General features: G+C 38.0%; 5 protein-coding genes and 1 long non-coding RNA gene across 14 annotated transcripts; 4 read left to right on the top strand and 2 right to left on the bottom strand.

The window, feature by feature from the left end:
- The first annotated feature begins 1,979 nt into the window (after nucleotides 1–1,979).
- Nucleotides 1,980–3,034, top strand: LOC103332834 (abscisic acid receptor PYL4). The gene has a single exon (XM_008235594.3). The coding sequence runs from the start codon at nucleotides 2,132–2,134 to the stop codon at nucleotides 2,843–2,845; it is 714 nt and encodes a 237-aa protein (XP_008233816.1). The 5' UTR covers nucleotides 1,980–2,131; the 3' UTR covers nucleotides 2,846–3,034.
- A 3,339-nt stretch (nucleotides 3,035–6,373) lies between these two features.
- Nucleotides 6,374–11,593, bottom strand: TBL33 (TRICHOME BIREFRINGENCE-LIKE 33). Of its 3 annotated transcripts, XM_089053161.1 has the most exons (7): nucleotides 11,452–11,593; nucleotides 9,093–9,305; nucleotides 8,773–8,989; nucleotides 7,827–8,004; nucleotides 7,518–7,717; nucleotides 7,276–7,434; nucleotides 6,374–7,098 (listed from the first exon to the last, which is right to left on the bottom strand). In XM_089053161.1, exons 1-7 carry the CDS (start codon nucleotides 11,495–11,497, stop codon nucleotides 6,759–6,761), a joined length of 1,353 nt encoding a protein of 450 aa, XP_088909287.1. In that variant the 5' UTR covers nucleotides 11,498–11,593; the 3' UTR covers nucleotides 6,374–6,758. The 3 variants fall into 3 exon arrangements, with proteins under 3 accessions (XP_088909287.1, XP_008233815.2, XP_088909288.1); XM_008235593.3 differs by lacking the exon at nucleotides 11,452–11,593 and having other exon boundaries at nucleotides 9,093–9,573; XM_089053162.1 differs by lacking the exon at nucleotides 11,452–11,593 and having other exon boundaries at nucleotides 8,773–8,984; nucleotides 9,093–9,566.
- Nucleotides 11,558–12,103, top strand: LOC148917446 (uncharacterized). Its single transcript, XR_016127293.1, has 2 exons — nucleotides 11,558–11,699; nucleotides 11,817–12,103. It is a non-coding gene; the product is annotated as an uncharacterized LOC148917446 (long non-coding RNA).
- A 157-nt stretch (nucleotides 12,104–12,260) lies between these two features.
- LOC103332832 (autophagy-like protein) lies at nucleotides 12,261–17,089 on the bottom strand. Of its 3 annotated transcripts, XM_008235591.2 has the most exons (11): nucleotides 16,835–17,086; nucleotides 16,167–16,209; nucleotides 15,759–15,812; nucleotides 15,229–15,292; nucleotides 14,851–14,907; nucleotides 14,550–14,656; nucleotides 14,413–14,451; nucleotides 13,684–13,772; nucleotides 13,490–13,568; nucleotides 12,891–12,938; nucleotides 12,261–12,739 (listed from the first exon to the last, which is right to left on the bottom strand). In XM_008235591.2, exons 1-11 carry the CDS (start codon nucleotides 17,008–17,010, stop codon nucleotides 12,656–12,658), a joined length of 840 nt encoding a protein of 279 aa, XP_008233813.1. In that variant the 5' UTR covers nucleotides 17,011–17,086; the 3' UTR covers nucleotides 12,261–12,655. The 3 variants fall into 3 exon arrangements, with proteins under 3 accessions (XP_008233813.1, XP_016649919.1, XP_008233814.1); XM_016794433.2 differs by lacking the exon at nucleotides 13,684–13,772 and having other exon boundaries at nucleotides 16,835–17,089; XM_008235592.2 differs by lacking the exon at nucleotides 15,759–15,812 and having other exon boundaries at nucleotides 16,835–17,087.
- A 136-nt stretch (nucleotides 17,090–17,225) lies between these two features.
- LOC103332831 (P-loop containing nucleoside triphosphate hydrolases superfamily protein) lies at nucleotides 17,226–20,948 on the top strand. Its single transcript, XM_089053160.1, has 11 exons — nucleotides 17,226–17,543; nucleotides 17,624–17,860; nucleotides 17,979–18,236; nucleotides 18,333–18,412; nucleotides 18,517–18,622; nucleotides 18,718–18,831; nucleotides 18,916–19,014; nucleotides 19,156–19,245; nucleotides 19,647–19,753; nucleotides 19,856–19,999; nucleotides 20,232–20,948. Exons 1-11 carry the CDS (start codon nucleotides 17,274–17,276, stop codon nucleotides 20,500–20,502), a joined length of 1,776 nt encoding a protein of 591 aa, XP_088909286.1. The 5' UTR covers nucleotides 17,226–17,273; the 3' UTR covers nucleotides 20,503–20,948.
- A 322-nt stretch (nucleotides 20,949–21,270) lies between these two features.
- Nucleotides 21,271–26,268, top strand: ENGASE85A (Glycosyl hydrolase family 85). Of its 5 annotated transcripts, XM_089053157.1 has the most exons (12): nucleotides 21,271–21,362; nucleotides 21,582–22,254; nucleotides 22,606–22,743; nucleotides 22,904–23,013; nucleotides 23,120–23,246; nucleotides 23,329–23,436; nucleotides 23,588–23,700; nucleotides 24,215–24,296; nucleotides 24,431–24,511; nucleotides 24,682–24,737; nucleotides 25,003–25,138; nucleotides 25,337–26,268. In XM_089053157.1, the coding sequence occupies exons 2-12, from the start codon at nucleotides 21,850–21,852 to the stop codon at nucleotides 26,075–26,077; spliced, it is 2,097 nt and encodes a 698-aa protein (XP_088909283.1). In that variant the 5' UTR covers nucleotides 21,271–21,362; nucleotides 21,582–21,849; the 3' UTR covers nucleotides 26,078–26,268. The 5 variants fall into 5 exon arrangements, with proteins under 5 accessions (XP_088909283.1, XP_088909284.1, XP_008233811.2 ...); XM_089053158.1 differs by lacking the exon at nucleotides 21,271–21,362 and having other exon boundaries at nucleotides 21,570–22,254; nucleotides 25,009–25,138; XM_008235589.3 differs by lacking the exon at nucleotides 21,271–21,362 and having other exon boundaries at nucleotides 21,570–22,254.
- The last annotated feature ends 72 nt before the right edge of the window (nucleotides 26,269–26,340 follow it).

The raw sequence follows: 26,340 nt of genomic DNA, 5'->3' as shown, positions 1-26,340 counted from the left end.
GTAACCATGTGGAGGGGAGTGGTTTCAAGTTCAACTTTAAAAAACGATCAAGTTGGTGGAAGTGGGTGGAATTAGGGAAAAAAAAAAAGAGACAGAGAGAGAAAGGACAAAGGGGGAAAGTTCATAGAGATGGAATCACGCCTAAAGTTGTGAAGTAAATTAAACGGTGAAAACCGTAGAAAAAATAAATAAATAAAGTTGATGATGGTAATAAAATAGAACCTAGTTGGTGCATATATGCCACGGAATTACTGAACTAGCCTCCAAAATTTAAACCTAAAATAGTTCCTTTGGGCCAGCAGTTTCCAACAAAACCATTTGAGTGATCATATTATTAAGTAATCTAAATTTTGGAGAATAATCTAGAAATTATGAAAAGTTGTTGGTAGATAATGGTGCCGAGTTGATTAATTTGATGAACTTTTGTGGTGGTCAATACGGATGTCGACTAGTGGATATATCGAAAGCAAAGAAACCTAATCTGTTTTCTTCTGTGGAGCTCCCAAAAGTTGAAAGTTAGAAATAACTTTGAGGAAGGTGATGAAGTATTGCTTACACAAAGTATGTACGCGCAGTGGCGATGATAAGTCAAAAAGCTTGCACAAGTACTTTTATGATAATCCGACAACAAGTTGCTAGATAAGGATCTACTTGCATATAAAATTTAGCTGGAAATTTGTTTGAAATTCAATTAGTTTTCTTCTCTCTCTCTCTCTCTCTCTCTCTCTCTCTCGCATAAACTGAGTGGGAAACATGATATGTGAGACTCTCACTTCACATGAGAGAATTGAAGAAAACGTTTAAAAGCAAAACAACAAAAGAAAAAAAAAGTTGAGTTCTACGACATCTTTCAGTCTCCAAAATTCGAGTAATTCTTGCATGTTACAAGTATACGACGACAACAACAACAAAAAGTTGAGTTATGTGACATCTTTCATTCTCCAAAACCCTACTCAAAACTTGCACATGATTATTTACTAATTCCCAAAAGAATTTGATTTTGAGGTGGGGTACCCAAATTATAAGATATTATTACACCAATGGAGGTAATTTAAAAGAATGGTTTGATAGGATATTGAGAAGGTAATTATCTCCTTACTTTTCTTTATGCAGAGTGGCAGAAAAACTTATCTTTATGTAAAGTGGGAAAAAAAAACTTATAAGAAACGGAAATAACACGTTTTTATTATTTTCAACTAATCACGTTACGACAAGTGTTTCTCATAGAGTGGGTGTAAAAAAGAATCTCTCTTGCAACAAAGAGGCCAGGTAAGTCAAGTAAGCATTATGGTGCTGTAAGTTTGCACCAATAAAAGACAATTGCAATGATTGACTTTGCAGAGGAATATTATCTCTCCGGCCTTTGCCCAGCTATTTCTTGTAAGAAGGTTTCTAAATTTGACTCCTAATTATATAAATAGTTGAACTCACAATGCATGACTCAGGAAAATATATAGCTGGGATAAAGGGAAGGATACCTTTGTTTTTTTCCTTCTCACGTTGATGGTCAAGTACTTCCACGAATCACGCCTCTTCTAATATCGTTTGTATTTAAAAAAAAAAAACGTTAAGTTACATACTTAGCGTAGGTATTGTTTATTCCTTGTAATCTTTTTTATTTATTTATAATTTTCACTTTAGTATGCGTAAACTACGGGGACAATTAATTAATTAATTAATTAAGAGAAAATAAGGATTAAGAAAAGAAGGCAGTGTATGGGTAATTGGATGACCGGGTAAAGTTAAATCGAAAAGTACCAAGGTTTGAAAAAACAGAATCAACACGCAATTAAAAAACGTTTAAAAGAAATATATAAAAACAAGTGGGCAAAGGTGTAGTTGGAAATAAAGAAAGGGATAATTAAAAGGCTTAACTAAGTCCAAAGAAGAGCTGCAAGTTGAGGATCCACTTGCGAGTCCGGCGTAAGCTGTTTGTGTTCAACATCATCACCCCCAACCCCCAATCCCATTCCTCTCTCTCTCATCTTTCTCTCTCTCTCCGAGGAAACAGCAAAACTAATACAAGTGGACCTCATCACACCAGCTTAAATATTCTAACCCTAATCTCTCTCTCTCTCTCTCTCTCTCTCTCTCTCTCTATGTCCATGGCTATGATATATATGATGATGTTATGAAGGCCAGCCCTAAACCTTGTTGTCTACATTCAGAGATAGAGAAAGAGAGATCACCAAAGCAAATGCCTTCCTCACTGCAATTCCAAAGACCCATCAATAACTCTCCTAATTTTTATCCCACAAACACATTAATCCAACACAAGCAATTCCAATCCCACGCCGCGGCCGCAGCTGCAGCGGAGGACTTCACGCGCCTCCACGCTCACGTGATGTCCCCCAACCCCAACCAGTGCTGCTCAGCGGTTGTGCAGTCCATCGAGGCCCCCGTCCCGACCGTGTGGTCGGTGGTGCGGCGCTTCGACAACCCACAGGCCTACAAGCACTTCCTCAAGAGCTGCCAGGTCATCGACGGGACGGGCGACGTGGGCACACTCCGCGAGGTCCACGTGGTGTCGGGCCTCCCCGCGGGGTCCAGCACGGAGCGCCTCGAGATCCTCGACGACGAGCGGCACGTCCTGAGCTTCAGTGTCGTGGGTGGGGACCACCGGCTCGAGAACTACCGATCTGTCACCACGCTCCACGACTCGCCGAGTGGACTCGGGACCGTCGTCGTGGAGTCATACGTGGTGGACGTGCCGCCGGGAAACACCAAGGAGGAGACGTGCGTGTTCGTCGACACCATCGTGCGCTGCAACTTGCAGTCGCTGGCTCAGATCGCGGAGAGCATGGCCAAACCATCCACCAAGAGTAACAACAACAAACCCTCATGAAATATTATTATTTCATAATCAAAATGAGTTCATGATTCTTTCTTTCATTTTTCGTTTTCTTTCTTTTTGTGGAGACTGTTTGTAGATTCGATAGGTTTTCTGAGGCTCTATCTCAGCAGCTGGTTGAAATGGTCAAAGGTTGTCCGTACGTATGATATTGTGTATAATTAAAACCCCGTGTTTCCTTTACCATGTATCCCATCCCTTCTGAAGATTGTCGCTCTCTCTCTCTCTCTCTCTCTCTCTCTCGCGAGATATATATATACAAATTATGTTTAATTTCATGATTTGTTTGTTCATCTTATTAATTTCTCTCTTGCTCAATTGTCAATTTCTTCGACGTTAATGTGGAATTTGTGTGCAAACCTTGATTGCATGATCAGGTTCTTTCTTCAGCTTCTCTCAAATTAATGGAAACAACTGGCTAATCCCGGATATAATTAAGCCCTAATTAAATTAATCAACTAATAATATGCATGGTTTGTGAGCTGCATGATCTTATCTATATGCATAATGCATGTAACAAATTTCACTTGTGATTCTTTCTTGCCGTACGTTTAGTATATTAATGATATATAGGCACTAATTATCAATGTACTTTAATATAATTTAAAGAAAGTTGGCTAAGAAATCGAGTTAATGTATTTTTTTTTTCTTTTTTTCTCATTGTCAATGCCAATGAGATAGATCAAAAACTGCTGTAAAGTGTTAAGATTCGCAACCTTGCGCTTACACCGATGTGCTACCACGCGTGAATGAATTAATGTAGCTTCAAATCATGTATGGGCGGCCATGGCTACATTGGCCCAGTTGATATTGAATATAAAAAACAAAAACAAAAACAAAAACATTTTTACAGTTTTATTTTATTGATTCAACATTAATTAAATAGACAGAGTCTCTTGCTCCCCTGCTGCTTCGCCTTTCACTTCTAATGGGCAGTTTTTTCATAAATACTGTCAAGATGTTATGGAGGTTCGAACTTGAGATCACTGATTTATAAGTTAAGGTCCTTTTTTATTAGGCTAGATCTTATTTATACCTACCATGAATATGATTTACTACGAGGAAGCGTTACTTAAAAAATTGATACTAAAGAAAAAGATAATTAACTGATAGATATGGCATGTATAATACATGCATTGCCGACCTAAAAAAATAGACATCCATCAATTATCAAATGAGATGATCAGAGCTACAGTAGGCTATATATGTCGTTAGATTATGATAAATATTATTTTGTGTCCTTTGTATTTGCTTGAGGTGTCTTGTTATAGCCTGGGGATACAGTTGGCATTTCTTGTCTACCGCAGTTTTTTCTTCGAAAGTTCAAAAAAGAAATAAAAAAGAATTATAAAAAAGCAGCCTTTGGAATTATTATTATTTTTGCATAGAAAAGAATGCACGGAGGAGGAGGTATTATATTGGTCATTGGCGAAGTTGAAGAATCAATCAACAGCTGCGTTTGCAACTTGACTTTAAAACGAGGCAACTTGGTTGGAGAAAGAAACCAAATGCAAGTTGCAAATTACCAAACAAAATCAAGGAGAAACTTAAAAAAGTTTAATGCAAGTTGCAAGGTTTTGCCTGCTATCATTATAATATTAATATATATATATTTATGTTGTGTGTTGGAAGGGACGATAGTCTTTTTAGGATTTGCAAGTTGCTTAGGCAAGTGGGCAAGGAAGGCAATTTAATGTTCCCCTCTTGTTTACAAGAGAATGAAATCAAAGCCACCCATTTTACATCACCAGTGTGTATGTGGCTCTGTGTGTGCCCATGACTGATTTGACTAGACCAACCCAAACCTAATTCTTCGCATAAATTTTCTTGAAACCAACGTCTGAATTTAAGGTCCAAAGGGCACCATTAATTAATTTCCTCTAGATTAATATGGATTGACCATAGACTAACGATTTCTAGCTAGTCATGGTACTTCCAATTGGCATGCTCATTAGTTCTTAAGAGCATTCGCAATGGTTGTTCAGTTTTATTTGCAATAGTACAATTCAATAACTTCAGTTTATTAGTATGTGAGTCACATAATTAGTTTATTGCAATTCCAATAGAAGATTCATTCACATAGCACCCTCTATTGCAAATGAAATTTTACTGTTTTAGTTCAATTTATCATTAATCATCGCATATGCTCTAATTTGTAGTGTTAAGTTACGGACCATCAAATTATTTGTTCTAGAAGAGCTTATGTGTTGTTTGCTTTTGTCAATTATGATGTGTGACTTAGACTTGTTAACAAATGTTTTCCAACACACTCATCAATCAAGGTCAAAAATCGAAGGAGCCTCTCACCTTTGTGATTATGACAAATATTCAACTCATATTTGCATTTCATTCCCTTGAATAAAAAGAAGGAACCTCTCACGTCGTTAGGTTTAGAAAAGTTATCTCGGCAATATAGAATTTGTTGATGGTTTGAAAATCAATTATGTGTGAAATTTTTTTTAATGTTCCTTAATTTTGGAGTCTTTGCCACTAATTATACAAGACTGTTCTTAGTGTTTGTAGACTTCGTCACCACGCAAAGCCTTTGGGCCCCAAGTCTTTATGTTGTGAGCACTTTAGGGCTTCTAATGAAGTATGACCTATAATAATCGAAGCTCATTCCAAGTGTCTTGAAGGCCAGACAAGGCAAACACCGATATACACGATGTAATGGGAATGGGATTGAGAATTGGATGATGCTGAGCAATGTCTCCTGGTTCACCTCCCCAGTTGAAGTACAATGTCTCATTTTATGCATGTGTGATATACAAATGGTGGCTATTCACTTTTCCATGAAGACCCTCGTCTTCTCATCGCCATGCGACAAGCCTCCATGGTGGCCACCTCCACCACATTTTTCACCTTATCATAATTTGACCCTAGCCTACATATGAAATCTTATGCAATGAAATGTGCCCCCTGGCTGTGAAAACAGTTCATTAGAAAACAAACATTTGTTTCTAGTTACCAACCAAAAACAAGAACATTTGTGGGTAGTTTGGAGGATCTTTGTTGGGCACACAAGCCCACAAACATTTGTGGGTAGTTTGAAGGATCTTTGTAGAGCATATAGGTCCACAAACATTAAGGGGTAAGTTTTTTGGGTTTTGGGCAGTTCGGCCCATAATGATTTGTAGATATGTCACATAAATTTATTTTATAGTTTTAATTTGTCACTTTAAAGAAATTTTTTAAGAGAACTTGTCAACTAAATATTTTAAAATCCATGATTTGTCATATAATTTTAACACTATCCAATTTTCCAATTTTAAGGGTATTTTAGAAATGGAAAAATCATTATAAAAAAAATTTATACATGCTCAGAGAGAGAGAGAGAATAGGGGGAAGGGGGAAGGGGTCCTTTGCGACATGATGGGGGCGGTGGGGTTGGGGTGGGGGGAAAGGGAGAGGTTTCTTTTTTATTTTATTTTTTTTTAATCCTTGAAAATGGAAAGACTAGCATTTCTACAATTACCCCAAAAAGAAACTTAGTTTTCAGCAATACATGATAATGCGTAGGGGTTAACCAGACGAAAAAAGATTGTCTGAAACATTGCCAAATCATTCTGTACCATTGCACATTCAATCACTTCAAGAATTTCCCTTCACAAACCTCAAATTTAATAACAAAATTTTCATTTTGATATTTCATCTTCAAAAAGACCAAATCTATCTTCCTGTATGGGCGCCCCCTCCTCTTCTTTTCCCCCCCACGAATCACTTACTTTTACAGTTTTGCATACATTCACTTCCCTGTTCCTTTAGCCTTCCATGTCACACATTTCATCGTTAATTTACACTATTCAATTGCCACCGGCTGGAGCTCACCAACAAGACTATCCGAAAGGAGAAGAATTCACCTTCTTTTTTCTTTCAAAAAAGAAAAGAAAAGAAAGAAGCCATATAATCAAGGGTAGAAAAGCTTGGCAAATAGAAGCTCATTCCAAGTATCCTGAAGGCCAGGCAAACACCAATGTACACAATCTGCATAGCTAACAGGGTTTGCTAATTGCTCTGGAGTCAGTGGATTCCACTGCTTCTTGTAGATTGCTGTGTGTGCATCTTTGCGATAGCTCGAGAGTTGGGTGATGTTGAGAAATGTAATGGGCACCTTTGATTTACCGAACACGTCTCCTATCACCTCCATTATATTTTTCCGGGAATCTGAACCCCAATAGTTAGGATCTTCAATCGGAGTAGTTTGATTGTAACAGTTACCTCCTGATTCACCTCCCCAATCTACACTCCTGCCAAATTATAAACATTAGTCCTCAACCTAAATTTTGTAAAAGTTTCAAGCACAAGTTCCCTTCTAAAAAGCTTCAATTTGATCTCAAATTTTCTCACTCTCTGTCTGTTTTTGTCCATGGTTTGCTATGCTATATATATGATTTGAAGAAATGGGGTGACAGAATTGTACTCACTTTCCATGAGAAGGCGACATGCTAGTGAAAAAGACCCTCGTCTTCTTGGGGTTCATGTTCCTCCGCACCCATCTCAACATAGTCTTCATAGCCATGCGATAAGCCTCTGTTGTTGGTACCTCCACAATATCTTTCACCTCATCATCGAAGGAACCTTGCCTGAAGATTAAACATTGGTTAAGCAATGTAGGAAGAGATAGCTATTAAAAAAAATGTATAATTTGACTGGGGCAAGAATGTACAAGATCTTAAACTTCAAGCCGGTCATCCACCACAGATAGGTGTTAAACACCAAGACATCCACGCCCTTCCAATGCTTGCCATGCTTATTGATGGACCCTTTCCTGACAAGCCTCTCAGATATCCTATGGACGACAGCATTATCGGAGTTTGACTCGAGAAGAAATGGCGCCCAGTAGAACTCAATTGTGGCATTGTACTCCTACATTGTGGAAAAAAGAAATTTATAGGATAACAATTCAGTAAAATGTGAATGTACATTTGAGAACCAAGTATGAACCAATATAGAAACCCATAGAAATGTGACCAACCTTTGCAGTGAAAACAGTTCGTGAGTCTGAGTCGAAGGTTTCCATAGATTTGGCATCCTCGGGGATGAGCGAATGGAGAAGACAAATCATGGAAACATACTGACCCCGGTTCAGAGAATCGCCAACAAACATCATCCGCTTCCCGCGTAGTGTCTCGAGCATCAATGTTGCGTTGAAGCTGTATAATTTGTGAGTAGAATCGTTTACACTTTACATTACTGGGAAATTAGAAAATCCAACATCAAGTATATGATTTTGTAATAGTTGATCACCTACTAATTAGTAATTACAGAAATTAAATTAAACAGAAGAAAAAAAGAGAGCAGAAGAAGTATATATTATTAGAGAAATTAAATTACGTATATTAACATACATTAATTGCACAGGAAATGATCAGCAAACTGGGCCGTGCCCACGCCCACTATGTTTTGGGCCTTTCTCATTTCGGAGCCTTAGTGGCGGATACATACGAAATTAACGGCGGCCATCACAGCCGTTGAAAACATACACGTGTTCATACACAAATGGGGGCCCCGTTCATAGCTTGTCTCACACGGGGACAGATGGAAGAAAGGAACAAGCGATTTCGATTCCCCTTGAATTTAACGCAGCTTATTCTAAACCCATGCAAGACTGGTCCACCCGGCCGGCCAGCCACCCGGCCGGTTCGATTGGAAAAAACAGGTTCGTCAAAACAAAGACAAAGGGACAAACGGTTTTGTTTGTCGGTGATGAGATTGTGAGTAGGGATCGAGAACAGGAGAGTTCCCATCGTACTAGTCTTTGATTTTTTGTTTTTTTGCTTTTGGTAAAGCAACGGAAAGCAAAATTGGTTCAACTTTCCCCAAGAAAACCAATTAAACGAGGAAATAAAGCGTTGTACAATAAACGAGCAGCTAAAAAACGCGTTTAATGCGTGCGTAGAGCAAGAGACTGAGCCACTGACCTGGGAAGATCACAGCCGTGCGGCTGCCATCGCCATTTCTGATAATCCTTGTCAGGTCGTCCGTGTTCTTGACAAGTCAACTGAGGCTGAATGTACGGACACTCCGATTCCTCGTAAAGCGGCCGATTCGACTCGTCCCAAACCCACCTCCCACTGAATATGTCACAGCCTTCCTCGCTCTTACCTATGGTGAACGGCAGCTTCTCTCTCTTCTTCCCTAGCCCCGAAACAAAAAACCGAATTCAGTAAAACCACAGTTTCAATTGCAAATTCCATTTTTTCAATGGGAAATTACTCGGTGATGGGTTGAGTTGACTCACCGGTTCTGATGACAAGTGGGTCCGAGTTGGGACTGAGTTGCAGCTGCTGGCCGAAGATGCACATGAGGTCCTCACCGTAGAGGACGGCGACGAAGAGGATGAAAGCGAGCAAGGTGAAGAGGTAGGGGGAGAGTCGGGCCTTGCGAAAAACAGAGGAGGAAGAGGAAGAGAATGGCGGTGGCTTCATTATTCTCATGTAAAAGTATAACGTATCTGTGCAAAAATGAATCGAATGCGAATTAATTTGTATGAGATTTATGAGAGTGAGGAGGAGGAGGAGGAGGAACATAGAGAGAGATTCATCGTCTTTGTGTAGAAGGGAGGGATTATTATTATATGAAATGAAAGCCAGGCAGTCTTAAAAATAAAGTTGAATATTATAATGCACTATCGTTGGTGCCCACTGGCCATAGTAAGTTTTTCTCCAAGGCAAAGACTTCTGCGACAGAGTTGGTCTGTTTATGGTTAGAAGGAAATCTGTACGAACGATTAGTTGTTGAGAAAGTAATTGATTTTAAATTGGATAGTTCAGCTCTTAATTAACTATCAAGTTTATAATTTTGGAAGTGTGAAATTTACCGTATATGCACTCACAATTTTGGAGAATATTTGATACTTTCTGTTAACGAGTACTTATTTAGTTAGGATTTTAGTTCCTTACCATGTTACGATTTTGGTTACTTGCCTATTTTTCGTATAATATTTTAGATTTATTTCCTATGTTATTTAAGGTTAATACATTTTTGTACTTTTCTATAAACATGTCCACATTGGAGCAGAATAAAATCTGAGTATATATCTGAAAATTTATCCTACTTTGTTTGACACTTTCAAAATTTTTTATATGATTGTTTTCCAATTTGTTGAAATTAATAATGATTCACATTTAAGGGATGATATTTGTTAATAGGAACGTAAAAATTCAAACATCACAGACATGGGTTTAGCCAAGTTGGCTAGAGCGGATGTACTCTCACTCTGTACCAAGTTTGACTATCCCTCTCTGTAATTTAAATTAAATTAAAATAAAACATCATTTGTATTTTAAAAAATAATAATTCAAACATCGGAAACTTCCATTATATCTTATTTAATTCCCTTGTATTTAAAACCAAAAACCATATCCAAAATGTAGGCAACTGAATCGTAAATTGCATCTCCTAGGTTTTTCCCTATGTTTGGTCCAAATAGAAATCTAAATCTAAATTCATAGAACGAGGAAGTGTAGTGGGTTGATACTGATGCATGATGATGTGAACTGGTTGTAATGTGGCTTGGCTTCTAAGGTAAGTGTGTCTGTCTGTCAAACATCGCAAATCATTCTCTGCACTTTCTTATCACGATGAGAAAAAGAAAGAGACATTTTTTTAATGAAGGGGGCTTTGGGTTTTTTTTTTGGGTAGAGGGTGATTCGAAATTGGGTCACATTTCAGCCTCAAAGTGGTTGGCATTTACCTGCTTTCTTACGCAGCTGTGATTAGCTGACAACCACAACAAATAATGGTGACCCAACAACTAAACTTAATAAACTAATCAATTATTGTCTTCATTAATAACTTGTAATCTTACTATGCCTATGAGTTTTATTTTGCTTCTCTTGGATGTTTCAATCATATTATATGCACGTAGTTATGTTCTTTCTCATTTTGTGTCTTCCTCCTCCCTTCTCTACACACATATATTGTACTGACTTCTGCTAAATATCTAGCATGTTATGTTAGAGAAAGAAATCACCCTATATTCTGCTAAATATCTAGCATGTTATGTTACGGAAAGAAATCACCCTATATTTTAGGGACACGAACGGATTCCAGTACTCGTCCATGAGTTCAAATTCTGTTCTCTGCCGAAAAAGAAACATATATATATTATTTATATTCATGCAATCCTGTGTAGGTGTTTCATGTGCATCGCAACTTTGCACATGGAACTCAGTAGTTTTGGGGAGAACAAAAGAAAAATATGAATATGATTTCTTTAAATCTATGGGATTCTATTGTAATATTCTATAGATCATTTGAGTTTTGAATATAGTAGTGGGACAGTATAAGGCGAACCTCAAATTTTAATCCATAAACTGGTAAATTCAGAGCTAAAAACATTCCTTCTAAAGTTTGGTCATCACCAATATAATTTCACAATGTAATTGCATGCATTGATGCAAAAGCAGAAAGTTTGATCATCTTTATGCCGCACTATATCATGATGCTCTTCACCATTGACCCCCCAACCCTCCCTCCCTTCCCCACCAAAAGAATAAGAGAAGAAAAGAGTTCACAACACACAAGAAAACAAAATGCCATCCTCCCTCAAACAATGCATTAATTTCATTACAAAAGTTGGCAATGTAACTTCTTACCTGAGGCTGAAGAGACAGAGAGCGCATTAAAAAGTGTTAAAAGCATAACGAGGCAGACAACGCGAGGCCGCTTGTACTACATGCTTCTAAGAGTTTGGGAAAAAGAGTCTTCACCTTTGCTCTTATACCTGTCCGGCATCTTCTTGGGCACAACTAGCAGCTGCTGCGTTTGCTGGTGCTTTTCAAAGAGCCTCCACAATGTGGTTAGCCAGCCACATCCCAATCAGTAGAGAATACTTGCACATCAGGTAACCCTTGTGTGGTTTCAAACCAATACTATTTCTGTCTTTGGAAAAGTAAAGGCAAGAAAATTATATGATCTGGAAAATCACACAATACTAACAGGAAGTCTTCCATGCATGTAGCATATTTGGATCATTTTAATAGGTTAAGTCGGTATCAACCGAACCAGCATCTATTCCACCAAATCCATGAGATATCCCTCAAGCATCTATCTGCAAGGCCTTCTCCCACCATATCACCATATCACTGCCCTAACTGCTCAGCTGCGATATATATCAAGGTAACTGGATAATACTTCCAGTATACCAGTAAACAATCCAAAAGTCTTTTTTGTTTTTGTTTTTGTTATTTTTTTGTGAAGGCATCAATCTGTAACATAGTTCTACCATAAGAATAGATGTGTCCAGTATCTGCATGTTTTCAAACATCTTCAGACTCTTAAATAGGAAAAATATTAACATTCAACAAATAAGATTTAAAAGGAAAAAAAAATAAAACTGCTCACTTCACACCCAAACTTCTAGTTGCGCACTATCATACATTTCAGCAGCCAAGTTAAAGCATGATACTCAAAATCAATGTTCTCATTTATCAATTTTATCTATAGAAAGATCAATATCCATATGCAAACAATACATCCAAAATTGCCTGAACAGCAGCTGACACAACATAAGAGGGGAAATAACAAGTAAGTACTTGGTAAGGATATTTTTAGATTACAAATAAAATATGACTTATGGAAAAAGAACAAAAAGAGAGATGAAAAGCATAGGTGAGATGGAAAAAGCGCCCTTTCTATTATGGCGTATGGCGCATATCGAGCTTAAGTGCTAGCTTTGACAAGGCTGTTGTCTGCATACTGACCCACATCCTCTTGTTTTCTAAATGTTGATGGCAGAGTAGAGATGATACAAATGAATTCACCAGCTTAACCTAAAACAAACATCTGTATTCTGTATGCTCAGAAGTTGACAGGAGAATACGAGCTTCGATGACCTTGAGAAGAAGATCCCCTAAATTTGCGCAATAAAGATGCAAATAGACTCTGGAATGAGAAGAGATTGTATGTTATTAACAATATATTGAGAGCTTAAGATAAAGTAAAAGGCACTTTAATTGAAAAGTTGCTAAATATCTATGCCACAGCACTAGAAGTGTTGAAGAAAGAGACAAATCATTACACCTAAACAGAATACCTGTGTTCTCTGAGGTAAGCTGGTCCAAAAGTCCAAGTTTGGAATAACCTGATAAGCAGAGGAGCAACGCATCAGAGTTTAATTAATAGGACTTAAATACCAAAGGAATTAGATCCTTGCCCCGATTCCATAATAACGATCATCATTATTTTTCCCTATTGCAATGTGATCTAGTTTTGGTATCAGACTGAATAGATGATATGCGACCATGATTTTTTAAATGGCATGCTGCCACAAAAAGTAAGATGAAAGAAACATGAGACTTTATTCCCTATTTCATGACTGCTACAAGTTTGAATTCACTTGCCCTAAGGATCATGTGGTTCGGTTCTATCTCCCCTTCAATTGCCATGGTCCATCCACTGTTTGATACATCACCATGTTTCCTTTGCCTAACTCATGACGACCATTTCACCTGACTCATTGACATATCTTAGCTCTTTCTCCTATGGATAAATTTCTAAGAGAACTCGAATTCCATCTCAAAATAATGCACAGAAAATAAATGCATACAGCAATTTCAGAACATATACATGGACAAAAATCAAGCATAACTAAATAGTTTGCAGGCAAGAAGATGAATAAATTGAGGAACATACGTGTATTCCACGAACTCCAAGACTGAAATATCGATAAACTGCCCCAGCCAGCAGATATGCTCCAAAAAGGCATAAGACTCTGAAAGTCAGATAAAATATCAATCAATTAAGATGACTTGATAAAACTTCAATAGTTAGGCATAGACAATGCTATTTGTAAGGTAACCACTTTCAGGCAAAAAATTGACTCTTACATGGTTCCTAAGGTGCCAAACCAGCCCCACCCGTGTCCATGAACGTGTACGACCTTGGCACAACCAGAAGGATGTGTTAACACTGTAGCCTGTCAGATAGAGAAGATTATGAACCTCAAACTTTCTGAATCCTGCACACACTCACTAGCTATTTACCCCCTTTTCCATCTTGCTAAATGAACAGTCAAAAGAGAACCAGTTCTACACATTTCAAAGTCTTTTTGACCACCATATTTTAAAATCTATGATATAAATATTCACAGCATAAAAGACTAGCTAGTTTATCAGTTTTCCTAATACCAACACCCTTTCCTCCACCTTGACCATTTACACAAAAAGAAAGCCTACAACATAAAGCACCACCAGCTGGAAAAAATGGGTTGAGCACATTTTCAGTCAACTAAGAAGCACACAAGTGTTAAGCAGGAAAATGAAACAGGTTGAACTCATCTTCAGTTCCAACAAAGATTCTACCATTTTAATCAGATTGGTTCAGTTCAATAAATTTGGTTGGCTTGGCAAGCAATGAAGGGAAGCATCCAAGCTAAAGTTACTTATCAAATCAGGTAATAAGCTTAGTGCACAAAAGCTGAAGATGGAGGCTAAAGGTCTGCGATAGAATATCCCAACTCCCATGGAAAACTTTACCAAAGTAAAATACTATCTTATATATCATTAAGAAATAAGCATGGAGGAATAAAAGCTTTTCTGAAACAAAAAAGCACTCACGTAGTCACATTTCCCAGTTTTCTCCAGTGAATGTGGACCCTGTAAAATAGAAAGATGAGAAACTAGGCCATTAACCAGGCATGTCAGAATGCCAGGATCTTTTCAAATTACACAAATTATTCTGTACAAATTCTTGCCTGAACTCTATTTGGATCACAAATTACAGACACAGAGAGCGAACAGTTGCGCTTTAGGCCACTATTTGACATCTTAACAATGACACCACTGTTAGGATTCTTCTTGTCTGCCATATAACAAGGAAGTCATAAGTCTTCCAAAATTTTATTCCTGAACAGAATCAATCATGAAGGACAGAAAGCAAGCATGTCCAGACATATTCGCGTAATTCCATAATCACCTAAAGTATTGAAAACCTAAAAGTATTATTCAATTTTTAAATCTGGGGGAGACACGAGAAAAATAAAACAGAAAACTCACCAATTATGTTAATGTCAATGCTCGAGGCACGCCCAATGGTACTGCACACATCATAACCTGTAGTCACCACGTGGTTAATTTTAGAAGAATAAATAGTCTTCTAAAACACAACAACTTTTTGTCCAAATTAGACAAGCAAGGCCCATTGCGAGGTCCAGCTTTGTTTGAAATTAAAAAAGAGAGCAGCACAGTTGGATAGATAGTAAGGGTATCATTCCTTCATCAACAGGTTCAAAGATGATTGAGTCACTGACTACAACTCTCGTACCAATGCAATCGAAAATGAACTCCTATTCTGACTTTATCAACAAGCAACAGATACAGTAAAGTACATGAAGGGATACAACATTAATCATATGAAACAGAAAGCATATGTACCTCCTATGTTGTTTGCCACAAGCGCACTACAACCCATGCCACAGCGTGATGGCCCCCCACAATCCTGCAATGCTCAATATGATAATCAAGTAAATAAGATATTTCATAGAAACTTGTGTTGGACAGTAAGTTTTACTATCTTTTCCTTTCTATATGTGAAAACTGGACAAAAAGCGTCCCAACCTTTGAATGCTGTAAAAATAATCTTTCCAATCCCATAGTATTTCTATGCTAGTTTTAGATTTTAAATTTTAGAAATAACTCTTCCTCAAGTTGTTTTAGCTAGCAGTATCTAAGTGCAACCTTAAGTTGTCAAATTCCATATGTCACGTCTCTATAATTTTCTCTTTTCTCTTTGAAGGCAGAGAGAGAGAGAGCAAACTATCCGGAGGTGCTTCATTACATGTCACAATACAGGAAGGAACTAAGTACATCAAGTTAATAAGTGCAAGTCATTTCAGATTGCAACAATATCATTGCCGTCTCTACCAACATAAACCCAAGAACAGCATGGAAGCCAAGAAATTTACCCAGCAATCGACACATCTAGGTGGGTCGTGATTGAAAATCATTCCATCGCAAAGCTGCTCCAGACAGTCAAAGAAAAGAAACTCAATAATGAATCTAGCTGCAATACTAAGGCCTAGGCTCAAATAAATATCACATAAATGCATAATGGAATCATAAAATATATCTTCAGCTTAAGAACAATGACCTAATCATAGAAGTCAACTTCACACTAAAGAATCTTTCTCATTTTAAATTTGTTATGGAAAAGCAGAATGGTCCATGTGCCAAAAATAGAAAACATACTATCTAATTTACTGCTTGCAATTAAGCAGTAAATGCCCAAACATAAATAACTGCATTGTGGTAACACGATCATAGTCATACAAAAGATCAGTTGAAAAACAAAAGTGTGACCTGATGGAGCCAACCTGAAACCAGAGCACAGTCTCATTTGCTGCCACCTTGTAGAATCTGTAGTAGTGAAATTCAAGAGCAAGGAACAACGATTTTTACTTTGATTAGAAGCTGGCCACATCAATAATTAACAAACTTACATCACAAATGTCACCATAAAGCAGAGTGCTTTCAATGTGTATCGAGTCTGACAAATCTTTGCCACCCATTAAAGCATAATGTTCCATAAAACTATTGCTCTTTTGAAGATTCTTCCCAATAGTAAACTAGAGAAATCAAAATGGCTCAACCAAATTTCTTAAAAAGACATGCGCACTAAGCTGCCTAAATAAAACACTAATCAACTAAAAAATTTGATAAATGCTTAATAGGATAAAAGCACACTACTATGAAAAATTTGAAGGAAGCCCGTCTCCAACATGGAAACAGCACCGAGAAATCAAACGAATCAAACAGTTGCAGGACATGCAGATGAGGTACATGTTCCACCCATTGCAGCAAAGCTTGTTAAACTCAATGGGCACAGATTACAAGCATGGGGCAAATTTATTGAAGGTGAGAAATAACCCATGTTTAAGTAAGACTGTTAAAATTACAAGGTAACATTCATCATTCATGTAAAATAAGAAATACCCAAATCAAGCAGCAGAGAGATGAAGACTCAGAGAGAGAGAGAGAGTACCCATCTTCGCTTTGGATGCCATGAGGGAATAAGGGGATGGGAGAGCCCAAGCTGTAGTCGTAGAGCTTGTTATCATCAATGACACTGAAATGGCAGTTAGCAGAGACCGAGTTAACTCGGTCCAGAATCGCTAAAATAACTAAAACCCATTTCATAAAACCGCCTCCGACCACCATATTCACCACCAAGCTCACACCAATTCTCTTAAAATCTCATGCTTGGTGAAGGAGAAGAACCAAAGCATGACACTTGATGGCCCATCACTGTACTCACTTATGCCAAGTTGCCAACAACCAACATTCGACGACATGGCGTTTTCTTTTTTCTAAAACAAACGGCATGTGTCTAATGAACGACAGGCCGTTTAAAAAGGAGAAACCTTTTAAGTTGCGAAAGCAGAAAGCTTAACGGTGCGAACCGCGAAGAAAACAGAAAAGCCATGGACGTCGACTCTTTCAACCCCAACAGCGCGCTAAGCGACACGCGCTTCTCCGACCTGAAGCCGCCACTCTCCGAGCCGGTCCTCGAAGCCCTAGCCCGAGGCGGGTTCGAGTTCTGCACGCCGGTTCAAGCCGCCACAATCCCCTTACTATGCAGGTTCAAGGACGTGGCGGTGGACGCCGCTACCGGCTCGGGCAAAACCCTAGCCTTCGTGGTTCCACTGGTGGAGATACTCCGACGAGCTTCAACCGTTCCAAAACCTCAGCAGGTCTGCTCCACACCATTACTTCTTCTTTCTTTTGTATTTTGGTAAGTAGAAGGAAAAATCGAATTTTGTTTTTTGTGCAGGTGATGGGAATGATTATATCTCCGACTAGGGAGCTGTCTTCGCAAATATACAACGTGGCAAAACCCTTCATTTCGACGCTGCCGAATTTCAAGTGTGTGCTTTTGGTTGGTGGAGGGCAAGTGAAAGCAGACACGAAGCAAATAGAGGAGGAAGGAGCCAATTTGTTGATTGGCACTCCGGGGAGACTATACGACATTATGGAACGCATGGATGGCTTGGATTTGCGAGACCTTGAGGTATGTATTTGTAAATGGAATTATGTTTCATGGGATTTGATTGAAATTATACTGAATGATATTTGTAGATGAGGCTGGTAAGCTGATAAAGGCTCATCTCATCTATATTTTGTTGCAGATTTTGATTTTAGATGAGGCTGATAGGCTCTTGGATATGGGTTTCCAGAAGCAGATAAATGATATTATGTCTCGCCTGCCAAAGCTTCGTAGAACTGGTCTCTTTTCAGCTACCCAAACTGAGGCAGTTGAAGAGCTGGCCAGAGCAGGACTAAGGAATCCTGTGAGAGTCGAAGTACGAGCAGAAACAAAATCGAATAATTCAGCATTGTCGCAACAGTTAGCCTCTTCAAAAACACCTTCTGGCCTTGCCATTGAGGCATGCTCTATAACATAGCATTGACTATACTAATGTGTTGCTAATGTCTCTTATTATTTCATTATTTCCTACTCTGACGGTGCACTCTGCATACAGTATCTAGAGTGCGAGGCAGACAAGAAACCGTCACAACTTGTGGATCTCCTTGTTAAGAATAAGTCTAACAAGACCATAGTGTAAGTAACATAAGATTAGTATGTTTTAGTGAATGTGATCAAATCAGATTTCCTGGTTAAATGTTGGTTAGCTTTGTATAGTGATTTTCTTTATTCTTTTTTAGATACTTCATGACTTGTGCTTGCGTTGACTACTGGGGACTTGTTCTTCCATTGCTTGGTTCTTTAAAGGGTTTCCCTTTGATTGCTCTACATGGGAAGATGAAGCAGGTAAAACATTACGGACCAGCTTACTTGGTCAATCTCTGGATTAGTATTTATTTAACTCATCAGTCCTTGTGCTTTCAAATTTTTATGTTTTCTAGGCTGCAAGGGACAAAGCTTTAGCCTCATTTACATCTCTCTCAAGTGGCATCCTTCTATGTACTGATGTTGCAGCTCGTGGACTCGATATTCCAGGTGTTGACTGTATAGTGCAGGTAGCTTATTACAGTAGCACCTAGATGGTCATTTCTGGTTATGAGAGCTAGAAAGTATCATTCACCTTCTTCTTTTTTTTGCAGTATGATACCCCTCAAGATCCAAATGTTTTCATACATAGAGTTGGCCGAACAGCTCGTATGGGTAGACAAGGAAGTGCTATTGTTTTTCTGTTGCCAAAGGTTTAGTTATAGCACTCATAACTATGTGATAATTGATTCCTTGTTAACAAAACTATTTTACAGCTCTGTTATGACTTTTTTTTTCTATGTTGATTTTCATTTATGATGTTGAAGGTTCTGATTGTAGTCTCACTATTGTAGGAGGAAGCTTATGTAGAATTCCTGCGGATAAGAAGAGTGCCTCTTCAAGAAAGGAAATGTTCTGATGATGTTTCTGATGTTATTCCTCCGGTAAGCATCATTTTATTGTATCCTTTATCTAATTTTACATTGAAAAAACGTATGTGCTCAACTTATTCCTCGTTAGACCTGTTATAATAATGTGACTAGGCTTCTTTTTACTGAGTGAATATCTGATCGATAACTTGTGCCAAAGATGCCAGCTTTAATATATAAGATCTTATAACACAGATTGATTTCAACACTCGTGTTTTGATGCTATTCATTAAATTAGTTTATTCTATCATATATTATCTATCATGTTGTCTTGCAAATAAAGCTTAATTTTATGGTGGTCTCTTCTGTTTTCGAAGTTTGTGGTCAAATATAATGTAGTGATATTTTTACTTTCTAAACATTTTGATAAAAGTTTTTAGTAATTGAATTGACGTCGTGTTGAAACCTTGTTTCAGATACGATCTGCCGCAAAAAAGGACCGTGATGTCATGGAAAAGGGACTCAGGGCATTTGTTTCTTACATCCGTGCATATAAAGAACACCACTGCTCTTACATTTTCAGGTGTCTTAACAGTGCCTTGTGCTCAACTTAGCCCGGGGAAAAAAATAAAAAGAAGAAAAAGAGGCCCTTTCTTTCTCTAATTTAAGTTTTTAATTATTGCAGGTGGAAAGAACTTGAAATTGGGAAACTGGGCATGGGATTCGGACTACTGCAGCTCCCTGCAATGCCTGAGGTCAAGCACCACTCTCTTTCCACAGAGGGTTTCATCCCTGTTAAAGACATCAACTTGGAGGAGATCAAGTTTAAGTAAGAACTCTATCAATCTTTTCTGTCACAATCTGAATAGAATTTTCACTCTCACTAACTTTGAGATATTGAAAAGCACAATACTTTGTTGATCTTAGAATCATGAGTGTTAATTTTGGCATGCAGTAGTATAGGCTTAAACTTCATGCTTGCTTTCTTCAATCTGTGATATTGATTAGGTTTTCTCAGCTCTCATGATAAGCCATTGCTAAAGGAAAGAATTTATATGTAGGGATAAATCTCGTGAGAAGCAAAGAAAGAAGAATCTGCAAGCAAAGAAAGAAGCAAAAAAGCAAGAAGTTAAACCTCAAAAACCCAACAAAAGCGCAAATGATACAGCTGCTCAGATGAGGAAGAAAACAGCTAAGCAAAGACGTGCTGCCCAGACAGTTGAAGATGAAGATGAGTTGGCAAGAGAATACCGCTTGCTAAAGAAGCTCAAAAGGGGGGATATTGACGAAAGTCAATTTGCGAAGTTAACAGGAACGGAAGACTTACTTTGAAGGAATAAATAGACAGAATGTGATTCTGGAATCCAGACATTATAGAAGTCTATAGCCCTTTACGAATTTCACAGGTCATAGAAAACATTTCAGCGATGGATTGGGATGCCTGTATTTGGACGAAAACAAACTGACCGAGGCATCTTTTAAAGTTTGTTGAAAGATAAAACCTACAGATGCAACACAAATTGTTGGAAGACAACTTTGCAGGTGGAGTGAAAGAGCTTTCGCTCCTGCTAGTTTTGAATACGGGATCTGTTGATTAGTATAAATTTTCATCACCGGTTTGTGTTTGTTCGCTTTCTTATTTATTAGTTTAACTTGCTCTTCTTGTGAAATCTTCAGTCTGTTAAGTTGATATCGCTGGAGACTGCAGAAACAGAGAATTGTATCAGAACAGTTCATAATTTTCCATGAATGAAAACAGTAGCATACATTCTTGTGTTGCCTTCAATGTCGAACAAAAAATAACATTGTATGAAAAGAACGTACATATTGGTATCGTCTTGCGGGTTTGGATGCTGCCAAACCTTCAGCCGCAAGGAAATTACATACCAAATTGAGCAACAGTTATGATCCACTCAGTCGCAGAACAAGCCTTAACATATGTGGTCAATTTCCTCCAGGGGAAAAAGTGTGGAAATTCTTTTTCTTTTGGCCTATTGTGGAGTGTGCATGTGCGAACTGTCAAATCTTGCACAAACAAATTGTATGATAAGCTTCTAGAATACCCAAACAAAGCACCCATCACCTCATCTTCGTGCTATGTTCCAAAGCCGCTGACTTTTCTGGCCTGAAATTTATGAATCCGATTCCTATCCAAAAAGAAAAAGAAACACGAATCTTGAACATCAAACAAGGTTAGTTATTGTTGAATGAGTGTGTTTTAATCTTATTTTAACACGAATCTAACGAACTACTATGGATGAAATTATAAAAAAACCCAACACCCAAAACACTTTATAAACACACCCAAAACCCATCATTACACACTTAAAACCCATTTATTCAAAGAACACGTTTAAAATCTTGGGTTTTTTTATAAATAACGTTTATTTATAAAACTATTAATATGGTAGTAATGTCAATTTAGCTTGAGGAGAGAAAAAAAAAGTTCTTAAATTCCTGACCATATACACAGTCTCATCTCCTCCCGTTGAAGTCTTTCGTCGTTTTTGAATATTTCCCACCAATAATACACAACCAGCTCGAGCATCTGAAAGTCTCTCTCTTTGGCAATGCTTTCCTCGTCTTCGCTCCTATATCATCCGTAAAACCCTCGTCTCTCTCCTTAACCTCCTCAGACTAATTCACCGAAAAGCCCAGACTTTCGTCCTCTTCTTCAGAATGTCCAAACCAACCTCCGATCTAGAGAACCAATTCTCTGCTCCGAGCCCTCCACCGTTCGACCCGACCCAGCCCGCCGTGCCAATTTCGTACCCAATCAAGACGCTCGAAGAGCTCGAGTCCAGGTCCTACTTCGAGTCCTTTCACTACCCTTTCAACAAAGCCTCGGTTGCTCTCCAATCTGCGTCGTCTTCTTTGCCGCTGCCCAATAGGCCGAGAATGATTGTGTGCCATGACATGGTTGGTGGCTATGGAGATGACAGGTGGGTCCAAGGAGGGACTAACCCGAATGCGTATGCGATATGGCATTGGTATTTGATGGATGTTTTCATCTACTTTTCGCATAGTCTTGTTACTCTTCCACCTCCATGCTGGACCAATACGGCTCACAGGCACGGTGTTAAGGTACATGAAGTTTTGGGCCATTGGGATTTTCAGTAAATATGTTTTGGCTTTTGGGTTTTCAGTGATGGAGTGAATAATTGTTTGTGCTTGGAATTATGAAGAGCCTGGTACAAATGGCATGACTTTTTGTTAGTTTAAGACATATGGGTGAGCCTTTGAGTTGGGAAGTACAGAAATTGTTGTCCTTTCTTGTTTCCTGGAAACTCAGAAATGTTGATTACAAGTCATTTCGATTTGTTTATGTTTTTGCTCGTGGGTTATGGCATGTTTTGCTTTTGAGCCGTGTATAATCCCAAATGGATGAGTTGAAAGGAATTGCTATTTGTAACTTTCTTCATTATGGAATCTAAGGTATTGGGAACTTTCATCACGGAATGGGATGAAGGCACGCTTATTTGCAATAAATTGCTCTCTACAGAAGAGTCTGCTCAAAAGTATGCTAAGTGCTTGACGGAGCTTGCTGTTGCTTTGGGCTTCGATGGATGGCTGGTATGTAGTTCACCATAACTGCATGTTTTGTTAACCGGCCAATTATCATTTGGCTTATAGTGCATTGTTGAATTCCTGGTTTCTTTCATTTTTATTGTTGGTGGCAATCCGGTCTGTTGCACTCTTGTTATTTAGTTGTCACAATTACTGCTACTGGCAGATCAATATGGAGGTTGAGTTGAAGTCGAGCCAAATCCCTAATTTGAAAGTATTTGTCAGCCATTTGACCCAGACAATGCATTCCGCTGTCCCTGGCTCTTTAGTGATATGGCAAGTTTTTGGAGATACTATATTTCCAGTCACTTCTTATTTGTCCCCTTTTGTTATAGTGTACCATTTTAAGTTTAAGTTTGACTGGTTATTGTTGATTATGCAGGTATGATAGTGTTACAACTGATGGTAAACTTAACTTCAACTGGCAATGGAATCTATACATGGAAATGGAAAAGAATAAACCTTTCTTTGATATATGTGATGGAATCTTTGTGAACTATACATGGAAGGTATGGTTTTCACTTCTCCCTATGGAAGTTGGTTTTTGCTTTTTCATTATTATTTCACATAGTTAAAACCTATTCTCTGCAGAAAAACTACCCTATGCTTTCAGCCGATGTTGCTGGAGACAGAATGTATGATGTCTACATGGGAATAGATGTATTTGGAAGGGGCAGTTTCGGTGGTGGACAATGGAATGTATGTGACTTCGTATAACTCTGCATTTCAGAGAAGTGTTTTTGTCTTTCATGTTATCTGGTAGTCTTGTTTTTGTCTTTCACTTATTTTATACTAAATAAGTTGAATGGAGGATTGTTATATTTTGACCTCTAATAACTCTACGTATCAGACAAGTGTTGCACTTGATGTGCTGAAAAAGGATGGTGTTTCAACTGCCATATTTGCTCCTGGATGGATCTATCAGACTAATCAACCACCAAATTTTCAGATTGCTCAGAATCAGTAATTGACTTGCCCCTTGTTGCAAAGTTTCACAAACTTGTAGTTCCATTGATTCGTATACAAACTATTCCTTAAAAAAATTTATTTAATTATTATTTTTGGATCCATTTCTGGTGGCATCATTAAGCTTCGGAATTTCCAGTACCAGTGAATAGTTTATAGGCATTATTTACGGACAAAGGCTCACATGTTATTTCCACATCTTTTGACAAAAAGCTGGTATAGTGACGCATTATTTCCTGACAGAAGCGGGCATGCTGATGCGCTAATATTCCTAACTTAATCAAGTGTCCTTGAAATAATGATTATAGTTTTTTATATGTGTACTACTAAAGCTATTTGATCTTCTTGAATGCCAACATTTAGTAATTGCCAACCCTGGTTAGTTGGAAAAGAATTTTATATAATCAGCACCAGTTAGTTCCCATTAGGTTAACAGTATGAATTTTACATTTACCATTGCTTTTTTACAGTAATTTCAGTTGTTTTATGATATAGTCATATATTTTTGCAGTTGGTGGGCCCTTGTGGAAAAATCATGGGGAATAGCACAAAATTATCCTAAAGTTCTACCATTCTATTCAAATTTTGATCAGGTTGTGACTATGTTGACAACTTGACACTGTAGTGGGTCATTGGTGGACATTAGACGCATGACCCTGGTTCATAAACTTCATATATCTTGTATATGCCTGTTATCTGAACGCCATTTTTCTGTATCATTGTTCAGGGCCATGGATATCATTTTTCTGTTGATGGAGAGCAAGTATCAGATGCTCCGTGGTGCAACATTTCTTCCCAAGGTTTTCAGGTATGTACCAAATAGTCTTGTGGATTCTTTATTTTGCCATGGTACTTATCAGTATAATCATGTATCATTAGGTTTCTGTTAGATTCCTTTCTCTTTCTTCTATTCTTTTCATTAAAATATTATCGAGTATGCTGATTATTGCAATTGACATTGGGTTTTGAATCTCGCAGCCTTTCCTTGAGTATACTGACAATTCAACTCCAGATGGCATTCATGTCCATATTGAGTAAGTTTTAGTTCTTCTTCTTCCTATCAAACTGATAATTTAACACCTGGTGCGTGAGCACTTCTCATTTTTATATCAACTCTCAAAGTTTTGGCCCTAAGCATTGCAAAAACTTGAGTTACTCTCTGACACCCCCCACCACAAAAAAAACACTGTTACTCCTAATTCTGAGTCATCGAACTTCTGTCATGAGTACATTGTATGTGTATGTTAATATAAGACCTGAGTATTCTTCCTCATTCAAGCATATGCTGGCAAAGTATAGTTTCAGGGAAGCATCTTATAGTGGAGGAGGAAACATCACATTTAAAGGAAAACTTGAAGACAACGCTATTTTCACTGCAAGGCTCTTTCAAGGAGATCTTCTTTTGGGGGATTTACCTCTCCACTTTACATATTCTGTAAGTTATCCCTTCTGTGCATTAGAGTTACTAAAGCTGTCCAAATCTTAGTAAGACTCAACTTTTGTGTGCTGCCTAGAGTCTGATTGTTTTGACATATAGTTCACAAGCAGACAAGTGTATCCAATCTGATAGGAATTCCAGTTTGCAGTTTTTCACTTACATCTAGTTAAGCTGTGAATATTCCAATTTATGCAGGTGAAATCAGAGAATAATTCTCAACTAGGCCTGTGTCTTAATTTCTCTTCTGCTCTGAAGGAAATAAAGTCAGTACTTCTTGTTTCCCAGAACCTGAACCAATTCTCAAGCAAATTTAATAAAGTGATTATGACACGTCAACTTGAAAAGCCAGGAACTTCCTCTGGATGGGTCATACAGGAGAGTAACATCAGCATGAGTGGATACAGACTAACAGAAATAAATGCTGTGTGTTATCAGTCAGAGCCTGAATTTGATGAAAGGAGACAAAATTCCTTATCAGAAGGCCAAGATAATTCTTGTTCTCAGAATCCAACAGACTACTATGCAGTGCTTGGTCATATTTCAATTGAAACTTTTGGACACAATTCTGGTTTTCCACCTTCTGACTTGTGGCTTGTAGAAGGTCAATATATCAAATGGACTACAGGATCTAAGGGATCCAAGAACCTTAGTCTTAAGATCACGTGGAAATTGAAAGATGGGAATGATTATGCATTCCGAAATTATAATATTTATGTTGAAAAACTAGCAGAAGATGCCCGTGGCCATCCAGGAGCAACACTAGGGGTGCACGAGTATCTTGGAGTGGCTCGAGTGGAAGCTTTTTATGTTTCTGACCTTGAAGTCCCTTCTGGTACTTCTAACATCAAGTTTATTATTCAAGTGAGTGGTGTCGGCGGGAGTAGCCAGAAGCTAACCGAATCGCCTGTTTTTCTATTGGATACTGAAGCTTGGTAAACAAGTTGCAAGTGTAGTGACTGTGAGGGTGAATAATGTTGTACTTTGATAATAAGATGATGAAAATGTAGGAATTATTTATTTTCACATAAAGAAAAGTGGTGTTCCTCAACATTTGATCACCACTGCCGATTTGCTTAAATCAAATATGGTAGTTAATAAAGTCCTTCTATGTTGCATGATTGCATCTAGCAAACAGTTTCCATACTGATACGATATGCTTACTTTTTCCTTATGTCCCTTAAAACCAGACAGTGGATGGA

Source organism: Prunus mume, linkage group LG5 (genome assembly GCF_029339155.1).
Source record: "Prunus mume cultivar Tortuosa linkage group LG5, ASM2933915v1, whole genome shotgun sequence".
NCBI lineage: Eukaryota > Viridiplantae > Streptophyta > Magnoliopsida > Rosales > Rosaceae > Prunus > Prunus mume.
The sequence above is the reverse complement of the archived record's forward strand: the minus strand, read 5'-3'. Positions and strand labels throughout refer to the sequence as shown.

Excerpts from the sequence above, each read along its gene's own strand:
- ENGASE85A (XM_089053157.1), top strand. The coding sequence starts at position 21,850 with ATGTCCAAACCAACCTCCGATCTAGAGAACCAATTCTCTGCTCCGAGC. Across the intron at positions 23,437-23,587 it reads TCGGTGGTGGACAATGGAAT|ACAAGTGTTGCACTTGATGT; the intron begins GTATGTGACTTC and ends TCTACGTATCAG. Across the intron at positions 24,297-24,430 it reads TCTATTCAAATTTTGATCAG|GGCCATGGATATCATTTTTC; the intron begins GTTGTGACTATG and ends ATCATTGTTCAG.
- TBL33 (XM_008235593.3), bottom strand. The coding sequence starts at position 9,381 with ATGTTCCTCCTCCTCCTCCTCCTCACTCTCATAAATCTCATACAAATT. Across the intron at positions 7,435-7,517 it reads GGCTTGAAGTTTAAGATCTT|GCAAGGTTCCTTCGATGATG; the intron begins GTACATTCTTGC and ends TTTAATCTTCAG. Across the intron at positions 7,099-7,275 it reads ATGTCGCCTTCTCATGGAAA|GAGTGTAGATTGGGGAGGTG; the intron begins GTGAGTACAATT and ends ATAATTTGGCAG.
- LOC103332834 (XM_008235594.3), top strand. The coding sequence starts at position 2,132 with ATGAAGGCCAGCCCTAAACCTTGTTGTCTACATTCAGAGATAGAGAAA.
- LOC103332832 (XM_008235591.2), bottom strand. The coding sequence starts at position 17,010 with ATGGTGGTCGGAGGCGGTTTTATGAAATGGGTTTTAGTTATTTTAGCG. Across the intron at positions 16,210-16,834 it reads GGCATCCAAAGCGAAGATGG|ATTCTACAAGGTGGCAGCAA; the intron begins GTACTCTCTCTC and ends TCACTACTACAG. Across the intron at positions 15,813-16,166 it reads AGACTGTGCTCTGGTTTCAG|CTTTGCGATGGAATGATTTT; the intron begins GTTGGCTCCATC and ends TGTCTGGAGCAG.
- LOC103332831 (XM_089053160.1), top strand. The coding sequence starts at position 17,274 with ATGGACGTCGACTCTTTCAACCCCAACAGCGCGCTAAGCGACACGCGC. Across the intron at positions 18,623-18,717 it reads TACATGGGAAGATGAAGCAG|GCTGCAAGGGACAAAGCTTT; the intron begins GTAAAACATTAC and ends TATGTTTTCTAG. Across the intron at positions 18,832-18,915 it reads GTGTTGACTGTATAGTGCAG|TATGATACCCCTCAAGATCC; the intron begins GTAGCTTATTAC and ends TTTTTTTTGCAG.